Source organism: Felis catus, chromosome B3, assembly GCF_018350175.1.
Source record: "Felis catus isolate Fca126 chromosome B3, F.catus_Fca126_mat1.0, whole genome shotgun sequence".
NCBI classification, from domain to species: Eukaryota; Metazoa; Chordata; class Mammalia; order Carnivora; family Felidae; genus Felis; species Felis catus.
In genome coordinates, this window is record NC_058373.1 from 11,877,374 (window position 1) to 11,891,310 (window position 13,937).

Genomic DNA, 13,937 nt, shown 5'->3' on the forward strand with positions numbered 1-13,937 from the left:
TTGTCAAATATTAGTTGATCGTGTATGCTTGGGTTTATTTCTGGGCTCTCACATTCTGTTCCGTTGGTCTGTTTGTCTGTTTAATGCCAGTATCCTGTTTTGATGCCTGTAGCTTTATAATTTGAAATCAGGAAGCGTATGCCTCCAACTTTATTCTTCTTTCTCAAGATTTTTAAAAAAATTTGTATTTATTTTTGGCTCTTTGGGGTCTTTTGTGGTTTCATATAAATTTTAGGATTGCTTTTTCTCTTTCTGTAAAAAATGCCATGGGAATCTTGTCAGGGATTGTATTGACTCTATAGATGGTTTTTGATAATACTGACATTTTAACAGTATTCTTCCAAGTTATGAATACCAAATACTTTTCCTTTTTTTTTTTAAAGATTTTATTTTTAAGTAATTTCTACATCCAATGTGGGGCTCGAATATATAACCTCAAGATCAAGAGTCACATGCTCCACTGACTAAGCCAGCCAGGTGCCCACCATTTTTGTAGTCTTTTATTCTTTTCATTAATGTCTTGCAGTTTTCAGAATAGAGATCTTTCACCTCCACAGTTAAATGTGTTCCAGGGGCGCCTGGGTGGCGCAGTCGGTTAAGCGTCCGACTTCAGCCAGGTCACGATCTCGCGGTCTGTGAGTTCGAGCCCTGCGTTAGGCTCTGGGCTGATGGCTCAGAGCCTGGAGCCTGTTTCCGATTCTGTGTCTCCCTCTCTCTCTGCCCCTCCCCTGTTCATGCTCTGTCTCTCTCTGTCCCAAAAATAAATAAACGTTGAAAAAAAAAATTAAAAAAAAAAAATAAATGTGTTCCTAAGTATTTTATTGTTGGTGATGCTATTGTAAGTGGGATCGATTTTCTTTTTTCAGAAAATTCATTTTTAGTGTATAAAAATAGGACCTATTTTTGTAGGTTAATTTTGTATCCTGCAACTTTAATGGATTCATTGATTAGACCCAACAACCTTTTGGTTGAGTCTTTAGGATTTTCTCCATGTAAAATCATGCCATCTGCAAATAGAAGCAATTTCACTTCTTTTTCAGTTGCCTTATATTTCCTTTTGTTGCCTGATTGCTCTAGGTAGGACTTAAAGTACTGTGTTGAGGAGGAGCAGTGAGAGTGGGCACACTTGACTTGTGCCTGATCTTCTAGGAAAAGCTTTCTGCCTTTTCACCATTGAATATGATGTTAGCCTTTTTTTTTTTAAAACACCTCTTTTCCCTAAATGTTATTTTAAGTCTGCTAAATATGACTTTCAAAAAAAATTTAAAAAACACTTAGTCTTCCTTTCAAATCTATAGCTCATTTTGTGTAGGATTGGGGTACTAGTATCTCTTGCCTTGCATTTGATTCTTTTGTCTGGATATATTATGAGCCATTTAAGTGTTAAAAAAGATTGATACTTATATAATGAGCAACTATGAACTCACCACTCAGCTTCAGTCATGTAACATCACCAATATTATTCTGTGATCACATCTGTCTCCCTCAGCCCCCAGAGGTAAGTGCAATTGTGAATTTGGTGTTTGTTTCTTTGGAGGTTTGGTTTTCATGCTTACTTGATTTTTTTTGTTGTTGTTGAAATTACACAAGTAGTTGATGGTTTCCATTAATATACTTGAAATAACTCATCCAACAGAGTAAACTGCTCTTTAAATTTTTTTTTTAACGTTTATTTATTTTTGAGACAGAGACAGAGCATGAGTGGGGGAGGGTCAGAGAGAGAGAGAGGGAGACACAGAATCTGAAACAGGCCCCAGGCTCTGCACTGTCAGCACAGAGCCCGACTCGGGGCTCGAACTCACGTACCGTGAGATCATGACCTGAGCCGAAGTTGGATGCTTAACCGGCTGAGCCACCCAGGCGCCTCCATGAGTAAACTACTCTTAACAACATAGGTGATGTTTTTTTTTTTTTCCCCTTAAAAGGTATTGTGTGCACTGTTACATTTCTAGAGGTTGCTTCCCTCCACAAACACAAATCTACAGCTGCAGAAGGCATATACAAGGATAGGTATATTTTATTAGTTACGGTGAACATTTTGGAAATCTAAATATTCTACTCAGAAATATAGAAATATGGAAGTATATCAAGGATATCTGTGGCTTGTTGGTTAAGAGAACAATTCAAAAATAGTCTAAATGTCCCACTAATTGGGGACAGATTAAATAAAAGTAGAGTTTTCATATTAACTGGGGCAATTTAAAGGGAGTGATGTAGTGTACATGTACACATACCTCGTTGTGGGTGTTGGTTTGGGACATTTCCATCACATCTGCAGTGATTCTTGCTTTTCAGCACAAAATGCTAACTGGACTATTAGCATTGGACTATTCTAGTTATCTTCAGCAGATGAATGCTGCTATTTGTGACTTCCTGTGTCTTTAAATTGGGAGTTGAATATTTTCTGTCTGGTTGTTGTTGGAATGTTTTGTGTTTCATGGCACTATATGGATCATACTAAGGTCTTGTGACAATTTTAGTTGGTGGTGATTGCCAAAATGAGATTTCAGCCTTAATCCCTTGTCTGGAGATAATATGCATTACAGTAATTAAAAAAACCATTAATTTCAAAAGTGTTTCAAAAACGGTTGCATATTCTAGCAAAGTCAGTAAGTCCGCCTTTCCATTCTGTTCTCTAGCATGCATACTAGGCACAGCAAACGTCAAAGAAGACAGTTTAGCTCTCACATCTGTTAGGGAGGTCAACAAGTGACCAAATTACTTGCATAGGATGGGACACATGGGGAGGCAAAGAGGCACGGATGTTAACAACTGGGGCTTTGGAGTCTATCCCCTAGGCTGGGATGTGTCATTGCTAAAAGTAACGAGAGCCGGGGTGCCTGGGTGGCTCAGTTGGTTGAATGACCGACTTCGGCTCAGGTCATGATCTCACGGTTTGTGAGTTCGAGCCCCGCGTCGGGCTCTGTGCTGACAGCTCAGAGCCTGGAGCCTGCTTCCGATTCTGGGTCTCCCTCTGTCTCTGCCCCTCCCCCTCTCATGCTCTGTCTCTCTCTGTCTCAGAAATAAATAAACATTAAAAAAAATAAAAGTAACGAGAGCCAGTGGTTGACACGCAGACTGAAATGAGGCTGCCTCTTTGAGTGGCCCATGGGAGTAACTGCTCTGGCACAGTTGCTGTAGCAGAGTATCATGGAAGACTTAAAAGGTGCTGAGTTTAGGAATGGCGAGGGCACAAAGGATGTTTTCCTAGAGAAGGTAATAGCTGAGGCTTGAAGAATTGGAGTGGTGTTTGTCACAAGCAGAGATTGGAGGTGAGCAATCCTAGGACTCATTCTGTACTCAGTGGTTCAGTAAGGTTGGGGCAGTGGGGGTGAGGGGGGAGGGGGAGGAATGGTTAGGCATTGAGTCCTGAGAACTTGACAGGTGGAGGCCAGGTTTCATCCGGCATGCTGAGACGCGATGGTACCAGCATCAGGCCTAGGGTGGGTGAGGGGAGGTGGCCAGCTGACTCCTCACCCTCCAGGCCTCTCTAAGCACTCGGGGCTTTGGCTGTGTAAGTGCAACCTCCAGGTATGTTCCTAATTCCCCTTCTAAGTGAAAAGTGATTTCTTTATAAACTCCTTGTAAGGAAATTCTGGAGCTGCCTCTGGACCTTTAAAACTGTGAGCAGATGGTGGAGGCAAAAGTAATAACGTTTCCAGCTACTGCCATGGATTGTATGGTTCTGGCTCACTAATAATGAGCACTAGCTGGGAAGAACTTTGTGTTAGAAGGGAAATGTGAAATTGTGAAATTCTGAAAAGTCTAATGTTTGGATAAGGCCCCGACATTTATAGAGTGCTGCTGTCATAGGTGCCATTTGTCATAGCTGCCTCATGACCTTACAGAGGATGGCACAGGTTAAAAAGTGGCATAGGCTGAGATAGGCTCGAGGACTGAGACCCGAGCTGTGGATGCTGCAGCCTGCACTTTTTAACTATACTGTCCAGCCTTCCTCTTTGTTTTCTTTGCTTGGTGGACTGCCTTATGCTTGGTCACAGGTGGAGGATAAGTGACTTCAGATGCTTTAGTCAGCTGGATCAGTCCGCCTTTACTGTTCAAAGGGCCAAGGAGTTAGTATAATGAGGCCTTGGAAGTGTGAATCACCTGTTAACAGGGATGCCTAACTAGTTTTGGACATTGTATAACATGGAAAAGGTTTACTTTTTGAGTCTCTTAAGGTTTTGAACCCTTGTGGTCAAATAGAATATGGACATTAGAGCCAGACTTGGGGGTTGGGATCCTTGCCCATCTCAGTTTTCTCATCCCTCATGTGGGGATAAAAATTCCCAATAGGGTGTTCTGGGAAATAAGCAAAATAATACATATAAAGTACTTAGAGTAAGGCCAGGCACCTATTAGATGATTAGGTAATTAATACATGGTTTTTCCCTTCTTTTCCCCTCCCCAGGCTAGGATAGGACACCTCCCCCTCCCCCTCCCCCAACTGACTGCATCCTCATCTTAACTCAAAGGCGCCTTTGCTGTAATGCACTTACTGTGGATCATGTGGGATTTTGGAGGGTCAATCCCAGTTCCCAGTGTACCTCCCTGGTCATTGTGTGGACACGTTTGTCAATTGATAGGCCCTAATTTCTAGTTGGGAAGATATAGTGGGTGTAAGTACGAAGCCTCCCTTCTTTAACCTTTTGGGCTTCATGCCACGTGCCCTTTATCTCCTGGTTGCTGAACTCAAGGCCCTTTGGGTTAAGTTACGGTTACTCTCGCTTCTGGGTTGCTGCTAGCCTCCCCTCCTATGCTTTAGCTCTAAGCAGAAGAGTTGAACTGGCCACCTTTTTCTGGAGTCCATCCAGTTGAGGGCTTTTCCTTTATTTATTTATTTTTATTTTTTAAAATATAATTTATTGTCAAATTGGATAACATGCAGTGTTTACAGTGTGCTCTTGGTTTTGGGGGTAGATTCCCATGGTTCATCGCTTGTATACAACACCCAGTGCTCATCCCATCAGGTGCCCTCCTCAATGCCCATCACCCATTTTTCCCTCTTCCCCACCCCCCATCAACCCTCAGTTTTTTCTCTGCATTTAAGAGTCTCTTATGGTTTGCCTCCCTCCCTCCCTCTCTGTAACTATTTTTTCCCCCTTCCCTTCCCCCATGGTCTTCTGTTAAGTTTCTCAAGATCTACATATGAGTGAAAACATGATATCTGACTTTCTCTACCTGACTTATTTCACTTAGCGTAATACCCTCCAGTTCCATCCACGTTGCTGCAAATGGCCAGATTTCATTCTTTCTCATTGTAGGGCTTTCCCTTTAAAGTGGCTTCACTGCTACCAGTGTGCCCCTGAATTGCTTTTTTACTGTTCGAAAATGGGCAGGATATGTAGCCTACTCGGCTTCCAGGATTGATACTCAGTCTTCCCACAGCCTCTGGTGTTTGTGTTTTGTAGCTTCTGCTGTCATCTGCCTACGTAGGTCCCTCCCTCCTGAGGGGTGTTTGGAATGAGGAAGGGGTGGCATGTGTGGTAGCCCATAGCAATCTTTATTGGTTTATGCTTTCACATCAGACTCAGAGTGCTCTTTTTATTTTTTTTCTGCTATCAGCTCTGGAACTCACTGCTGGAGATTCCCAGGCAGGACCTCTGGTTGGGGTTAGTGGGTGTGTTTTCAATACAACTCCCCAAATTTGCACCTATTGTTGATAACCAGTGATTAGATAATTGCATCCAGATTGCATTCTTACTCTTTGGGGAACTTCGCTTTGGTTTGGTTTTGTTCTGTGTTGATTTTTTCTTTGAGTGTGGGGAATATTTGTCTTGAGGACGGAAAGGCTGATACTGAACAAATAAGACTTAGTGGATCCTGACAGATTGACCTGGTTTCAAATTCTGCTTGTGTCATCTTGGGATACTTGCTTAATTATTTCTGGGTTTTAGTTTTTCCTTACCTGTCATTAAGGTTTCATTTCTCAGTTTTTCCTCATCTGAGTGAAGGAGAAAATAACATGCCCTTTTTGAGTTTAGTAAAAGAGCTAATCTATATAAATTAAGTGGTATATGGCATCATCTAAGCACTCAGGAAATGGTCGCTGCTAGGAATGTTTGGAACGATAATGACATTATTGGCAATATAAGAATGTAAAAGTGAATTTGAAGATTTTGGTTTTGTATTACTAGAATTACTCTCTGCTGTCATTTTACCACTTTTTAAAAAAGATTTATGTGGAATTTTTAAAAAACAGATTTATGTGGCAGTTCTTATATCTTGTACTTTTTTTTTTTTTTTTAATTAAGTCACTCAGCATCTGAAGAGGCTTCGGGTTCAGACTCAGGCAGCCAGTCGGAGAGTGAGCAGGGCAGCGATCCAGGAAGTGGACATGGCAGTGAGTCAAATAGCAGTTCTGAATCTTCAGAGAGCCAGTCGGAATCTGAAAGTGAGTCGGCGGGTTCCAAATCCCAGCCAGTCCTTCCAGAAGCCAAAGAGAAGCCAGCCTCTAAGAAGGAACGGATAGCTGATGTGAAGAAGGTATCTACTTTGCTATACAGTGAAAATGTGCTGCTGGCTAGGACCAGCAAGCAGAACTTTATTTCACATGGAAAACTCATTAGTGTATTCGGATAATGAAAACTACCACCACCTTTTGTAATAATATACTGTCTGTGGATATAAAGATTGCTTTCTGTTCTACTCTTTGAATATAGTAGACACAGGGCCATAAGGGAAATAATTACACGAACCATCAAATTACAGGGCAAAAAGACAAATTTTTATAGTTTCGGTTTTTAACATTTAAAAAAGGTAATAGTACCGAACACTACAGAGTGAATCACTGACAGATTATGGAATGTAGTTGTGGAGCTTAGTTATGGGTAATAACAGTTCAAGAATAAGGGCAATTTTTCTTCCCTGAAGGATGGAAGGAAAATACTTCTCATAGGAAAAAAAGTTACTTGCATCTAGGCAATATAGATTTTGTTTGCTTAACGGAGGAGTCTTGTAGCAAAGAATGCAAAAAGGCAAAAAGTGAAGTGCATAGTGTCTTCTCGATGCACGAACTGGGATGCGTTCCTTTTGGGGAAAAATTAATGACTGGCCTAATTAGTCATAAGAGCACAGCTTATCTTTTAAAATTCCATTTTGAGACAGGTGTGAATCACTGAAAATGCAAAAGAATATTCTTTTAGAAACTTAAAAGATGTCCTAATGAAAGTTTTATGCTAAATCAGTTATTACTCTTAAGACAGAAATCTTCGTCTGAGCACTCAGATTTTTTTAGTAGTACGAATAACTTTTTAAATTACCTGCAGGTTCTACAGCTTTGATAGATGCTTCAGCAGATGAAGTATCTGAAGCCGTTAGGGATAAGAAAATGAAAGCTGTCCTTGCTAATTCAGTCATCACCAGTGACTTAGACACTCAAGTATTGTACCTTGTCTACCTGCTCAGTGTGTCAGTGAACCTTTGACAAGTGGAAATGCAAAAACACCCTGCATGTAGATTACCACTGAGAGATTTTGCTCTGAGTATCACTAAACTCAGAAACTTACTCTCCAGGCTTGTAGCAGAAGGCTTTGCTTGGCAATCTTCAGAGGATAATGTCTGAGCCTGGTTTCCTCTACATCTAGACTGGGTATTCTTTTCAGAACACCACAACACACTTTTGAAGAAAGTATAATGGATAGAAAACGTCTGAATATAACTTTCTTCTGTGTAGTGAAGAATTCTTTACTTGAAAAGATAAAAGGAAACCATGGAAACTGTGACTTACATAGTGTTTAAAACTTCACTGAAATCTAGTTGACCGGGATTCTCAGCTGTTAACTATAAGACCGTGTGTATGTATGTGTGTATATATATATATATATATATATATATATATATATATATATATATATATATACATATATAATTTTTTTTAACCTTATATAAGTAGATAAAAGGGAATTAAGAAAGGAGAAATTATTACTAAGACTGAATTTCAAAATACAAGTAAAGTTTCAGACAGAAACATTAAAATACATTTTAATTTAAAACTTTTTGAGGGAGAGTGTGTGTGCACGTGCAAGTTGGGTAGTGGGTAGAGGGAGGGGGGAAGGTCTTGAGCAGGTTCTGTGTTCTGCGCAGAGCCTGACGCTGGGTTGCATTTCAGGATCTTGAGATCATGAGCTGAGTCAAAATCAAGAGTTGGACACTTACCTGAGTCACCCAGGTGCTCCTAAAATACACTTTCAAAGTTAAGGCAATAAATTCCAAAAAGTTAAGGTTAACAGGTGGATGGATGTACTAACTAGGTAGAATGATTGGATCGTGACTTTTTTTTTCAGTTTACTTATTTAGTTTTGAGAGAGAGAACAAGCAGGAGAGGGAGAGAGAGAGAGAATCCCAAGCAGGCTCTGTACTCTCAGTGCAGACCCTGATGCAGGACTCACCTCCAAACCATGAGCTCATGACCTAAGCTGACCAGGCCACCCAGGCGTCCTGATCAGATTGTGACTTTAATGATGCTATTCTAAAATGAGAACTTCTGAGGAAGGTTCTTTGTTTTCTGTATATGGCGCAGTTTTTTGTTTTTTTGTTTTTTTGTTTTTTTGTTTTTTTTTTAATTGAAGACTTGAATTAGATATCATAGCCTTCAAAAGGACAAAGATGAGCTCAGGATGATTTTAGTATATGTGCATTACAGTATCTCCTGTAATATAGTCTCAGCAGTTGAGCCTGAATGCCTAATATTTTAAAATGATAAAACTAACTGGTACAGTGACACTTAAATGATTTAGCTACCCCAGTTAATAAAAGCTCCTTAAATACCTGTGTTGAGTAATTTTGTACCTTTAGCAGAAGTCCAAAAAGGGGTAAGAGTTGGGGTTGGTCAGGGTCAGCAGGGCTAGAGTAAACTTTTTTGTCTCCTTCCTTTCTCTGCCAGATTTGTTCAGTGTCCTGCTGCCTCTGTCACCCAGATTTCCTGCCAGTTGGTTATTCCTAACTCCTCCTGGTTGGACCTTTTGTCCTCCCGACTCTGAGATTATTCTAAGGCCATTACGGATTTGTCACCTTTATAAACTGGGAACACTGGGTTTCATGATTATGTTGGATTCTTGTTCTAAAGTGCCTTTTCCTGGAACATCTTGCTTGTTTTCTTTGGAGGCTTTGGTTTTATTCAGCCTACTTGGCACTTTGTTTTTTAAGGCACTGTTGATTATATCCTCCCTTGCCTTAGTGACATTCTGTCTTTTTGAATTGTCTTTCATCAGTTTTGTCTTTTTTGGGGTCCACTTTCTACACACTTCACGAGTCTCAGCCAGTGGCTTCTCCTGTGGCCTCACTTTCTAAATATTTTCATGACATTTGCTGTCACCTGTGTTTTGACAACAAGCCCACATTTCTAATCTTGGCTGTCAGGCATCTTTTCTACATGTTTAACTCCTATTAAACATCTTCATCTCAGTGTTCCACAATCCATCCAAATTCATTTTGCCTCTGTGTGACTGATTTCATTAGAAAAACACATGGAATGCTTGGTGTGAGTTATCTTTGGGAAGGAGAGTGAGATTGGGGGATTAGACTGTTATCGTTAGAGGTTGGAAGGGTCTTTTACATTTTTTCTATAGATTTGTTGATTTGCATCTTTTAAATAAGATGATGTTGATATATTGAGAAAAAAAATTTCTCTTCAACTAATCTCTCCTTTCAACTTCATTTATATATTTCTATTACCAGCGAGGATTGTAACTAAAAATCAAGTCCTAAAGGTTAAGGGTAATTACTGCTGGAGAATACAGGGTACAGAGACAGGGATCAGTGTACAGATGAGACAGTGGCTCTCATCTGAGAGCTTCTAGCTAAGTGTTGGAAATGCCTAATTTGCGTACATCTGGCACGTTACACATTCCGAGGCAGTAGAGGAAATGTACAAATAGATGGCTGGAGCCCTGCTTGGTTTCTGATTTCCCAGATGGGTCAGTGTGTGGACATCGCTGATACTGGAAAGAATTAGGGACTTAAAATCATCAGTAAAGATTTTGTCTTTAGCAGGAGCCTTGCTGTATTATTCAATTGTAAGTTTATATTTTCATGACGAGTATGTAGTGTGCCATGTAGTTTAAGAGCCATTCAGTCAAGAAGAGGCATTGTTAAGCTTCAGTGTGTTCAGAATAATAAAGATGGTACTTTATTGTCTCATAAACAAAACTGACACAAAACACCCTTTAGACATTTAGTTACTTGAATTTTCTTAAATTGAAATACATGTTCCAGTAATGAAAATAGTAAATCAAAAAGGATTCACTCATGGTCTATTAATTTTACAGATGTGGGAAGAATATCCTGATGTTTATGGGGTTAGGCGGTCAAACCGAAGCAGACAAGAACCATCACGATTTAATATTAAGGAGGAGGTAAGAAAAAGACATGTTTTAAGGGGATACATTTAAACTCCTTATCTTACCTCATCCTTTTTGACTCTGGTATATGCTACCATTGACATGACTGAACTTGTTGCCTTGGAGTTAAGTGACTCTAATGTGAGCTTTCTCACCTTAATATGGCAAGGAAAACCACCGGTGGCTTTTAAAGGAAGAAACTTACCAGGAAGATTGTGTCATAATGAATGTCTTAGTAGAGTATTGTACAGATTGGCTTCAAATTTTTGTTTTTATTTATTTATTTTTAAGGTTTCCAAGTTTCAAGTGAAATTGATTATCGTAAGAAGTTTACCTTTTAAAATACCTAGTTTCTAAATCTACATTTTGTAAAATGAGTCATTGCTTGGTAAACAAATGTAATAGTGGAAGTTGTTTCAGATTTATTTCTGAGAAAGGAAGGAAAATTTGCTTAAATACTGCGTTTTAACTAATTCAAATTTGCTTTCTGTTTTTAGTGTGCAGTATAAAATAATTCACACACATTTAGTCTGATCTAATTGTGAGAGATTGAGTAGGTTGTTTTTTAAAATTGGTAATTACTGGGTTCTATTGTTTCTATAGAATAGACTTTTCTCACCTTTCTCAGTTCATGTGGTATTTTTGTCAATTCTTACCTCTGTAGTAGGTGTATAGACCACATTCTGAAGAGGTGCTCTTTTGTGCCTCAGTGAGATGTCCCCTTTCTGTATTCTTTTTTTTTTTTTTTTTAATTTTTTTAACGTTTATTTATTTTTGAGAGAGAAAGAGCATGAACGGGGAAGGGTCAGAGAGAGGGAGACACAGAATCCGAAACAGGCTCCAGGCTCCGAGCTGTCAGCACAGAGCCCGACGCGGGGCTCGAACTCACAGACCGAGAGATCATGACCTGAGCTGAAGTCGGCCGCTCAACCGACTGAGCCACCCAGGCGCCCCCCCCCTTTCTGTATTCTTAAGAGGACTTTGCTTAACCAGCTGAGCCACCCAGGCACTACCCCTCCCCCCTTTAAAAAAAATTTTTTTTAAATGCTTATTTTTGAGAGAGAGAGAGAAGGACTTTGCTATTCTTAAGTATGTAGCATTCTTCTGATGAAAGTTAATAGTCAGAGGTTAGTGAGTTGGAGGTGGGTTTTGGTAAGCATATTTTAAAAATCTAATTGACTGTAACATCCACATTGCCTTTATGGTGTTTTATTTTGAATGACCTCTGAGCTGGTTTGCCCGAGTTTTCTTTTTCCACAGTGTCTAGGACAAGGTTGCTGAGCCATGTTTGTTACAACCGGTCACGTAGTTGTGTCCGTTCTTTCCTCTTATACATCCATTAACACATTCTCTATAGGGCACAAGACAGCAATAGAAATAGTTTCCCTAATTTTGGGGGAAAAGAGACATTTAAGTGTTTCTGACTATAAACCTTCCTTGGTCTAGTGCTGTCAGCAGGACACTGTTGGCTCATGATTGAACATGCTCTGTAATGAGTCTAAAATGGTACAAATCAGCAGTCACCACCTTTAATGACACACTAAATGTTGTGGCATTTCACATGATATTCTAGATCTGCAGTATCACGTTTGGTTGCCACTAACATGTAGCTTTTAAAGTTTTTAATTAAAGTAAAATAAAATGAAAGATTCTGTTCCTTAGCTGCACTAGCCATGTTTCAGAGGCTCAGTAGTCACATGTGGCTGCTGGCCACTAGATTGTTCCCTGCAGATACAGAATATTTCCATCATCACAGAATATTATTGGACTGAGCCCTTGTAGAAGTCAAGCTGAGGGAGGGTTTCCCGGTGTTAGAGGTAACTCTGTCATTACAGGCAAATTAATTTTCAAAGGAAAAGAAGAGTGAGCACGATCAAACACAGGTTTCTTTTGTCTGAAAGCTCACATTGGATAATGTTATTATTGAGCAGATTGTGGAAGCAGGGGATCGTGTTGTCCCTATGAACTGTGAATTAAAGTCTGTAATCATTTTTCCCCTCTCACACACTGAAGGCAAGTAGCGGGTCTGAGAGTGGGAGCCCAAAAAGAAGAGGCCAGAGGCAGCTGAAGAAACAGTAAGTCTTTCATGGGGCAGTTACTTCCCCCAGGGGTTTTGAACATGTCAGCTTCTCTGGGGCTCCCTTCTCTGTGTGGTCGTCCGTCCCGGGTCCCGGAGTCTGCTTCTTCTCTTGCTGTCTTGGGTTGCAGTCCGTCACGACCCACTGATGCCGCAGCCCTGAAAGCTCAGGGTTGCATGTGTTCCCATGTGCTTGGACTACTTCTTAGGGCAAACCCCAGCTTGTTCCATTTGGTTAGCCTGATTAGCACAATTGTGTTTTTCTTAAAAATGTGCACCAGTTCTATTCTGGTTGAGCAAGGAACAAATTTAGATTTGCTCTTTTTTCTTGTAATTTGTTCTTTGTGTGGGTGTGGCAACATTATATTTGTTGGACTGACACCCAATTTAGTATTAAATTTCAAAGTGTTATTACTGTATAATTTTAATACTGCAGTCTACAAACCAGAAAATTTTAATTCTTGGGCTTAACATGACATTCCTTTAGAACGTAGATTATATATTCATTATTTTAAAAATTCACAAATTCTACTTAATTAAGGTGAAAAAAAATTGTTTTTGTTTTGGGTTTTTTTGGAATTAAAAAAATTACTTTTGGAGAGTGTCTGGATCTTTTTGACAGTCTAAATTCTATAGCCCACCTCTTGAGGAGCTTCATTTGAAAATGTAGCTATTGAAAACTTGGCAGACAAATTCAGGGGTTTCTCATGGTAAATGATTGTCCATGGTACCTATTAAAATAGAGCCCCAGTTATATGTATTTTCTGTTCTCAAATAGTAATTTTATAATCAGTAATTAGAATTAGTAATTAGTAATAGAATTACTAATTAGTAATCTTTAGTAAGTATTTGGCCTAAGGCAAAGGAGCTTGAATTTTTTAAACCCATGTACTCATCTTCAAAATAGAGGAATACTCATTCTGCCAACCTAACAGGGTTGGGAACGGTGTTAGGAAAAGTTGAGTATTTAGTATGTCCTCTCCAGAGCACATACACTTTTCATTTGTGTTTGAAATATTTGTTAGAGTTGGAGGAAAAACTGTAGGCAAGCCTGCACTTCTTGGCATCTTAGAAGGCTTTTTTCTACCCCATTCCTTGGCCTGCGTGGGAAATTATTCTGATCTGATGGCCTTTTGGGGGCTTTCAGGAAGTCTGTGCATGTGTTCTTTCCTTTACCATCTGGCTATGTTCTTCTGGTCTCCTGACTGGGATCTAAATGGTGCTGTGCTTGAAAACCTCCAGTTTCTACTTCAATGGCGTCTGGGTGTGCAGAAGCGCACTGGCCCCTGTGCTCACTTTCCTTCTGTCAATCCTAGACGTCTCTAAAGTTGACCGTTCTTAGAGGCCTTCTTTCCCTGAGTAGAACCTCTTCGTTCCTTGCAGGGGGTTGTATCTTCTGTAAGTGCCCTTCCTTTCCCCGGCCTCTTCCCTAGAAACTTAGCCAGAGCTGGGGGAGTTCTGTTCCTGTTTATTTGGGCCATGGGCTGGCCTCGCTTCCTGCTATCCTCTGGGCAGCAGGT

The 13,937-nt window shown here is 40.0% G+C and overlaps 1 protein-coding gene across 6 annotated transcripts in view; it reads left to right on the plus strand.

Annotated features, from left to right (window-relative positions):
* Positions 1 to 13,937, plus strand: part of CHD2 (chromodomain helicase DNA binding protein 2) — a 122,673-nt gene that overhangs the window by 16,776 nt on the left and 91,960 nt on the right. For all 6 annotated transcript variants that reach the window (XM_011282738.4, XM_045058856.1, XM_019831922.3 and 3 more), the window contains 3 exons: positions 6,255 to 6,486; positions 10,269 to 10,355; positions 12,354 to 12,415. In XM_011282738.4, the coding sequence (XP_011281040.3) occupies positions 6,255 to 6,486; positions 10,269 to 10,355; positions 12,354 to 12,415 (381 nt within the window). The remainder of the gene's footprint in view (positions 1 to 6,254; positions 6,487 to 10,268; positions 10,356 to 12,353; positions 12,416 to 13,937) is intronic.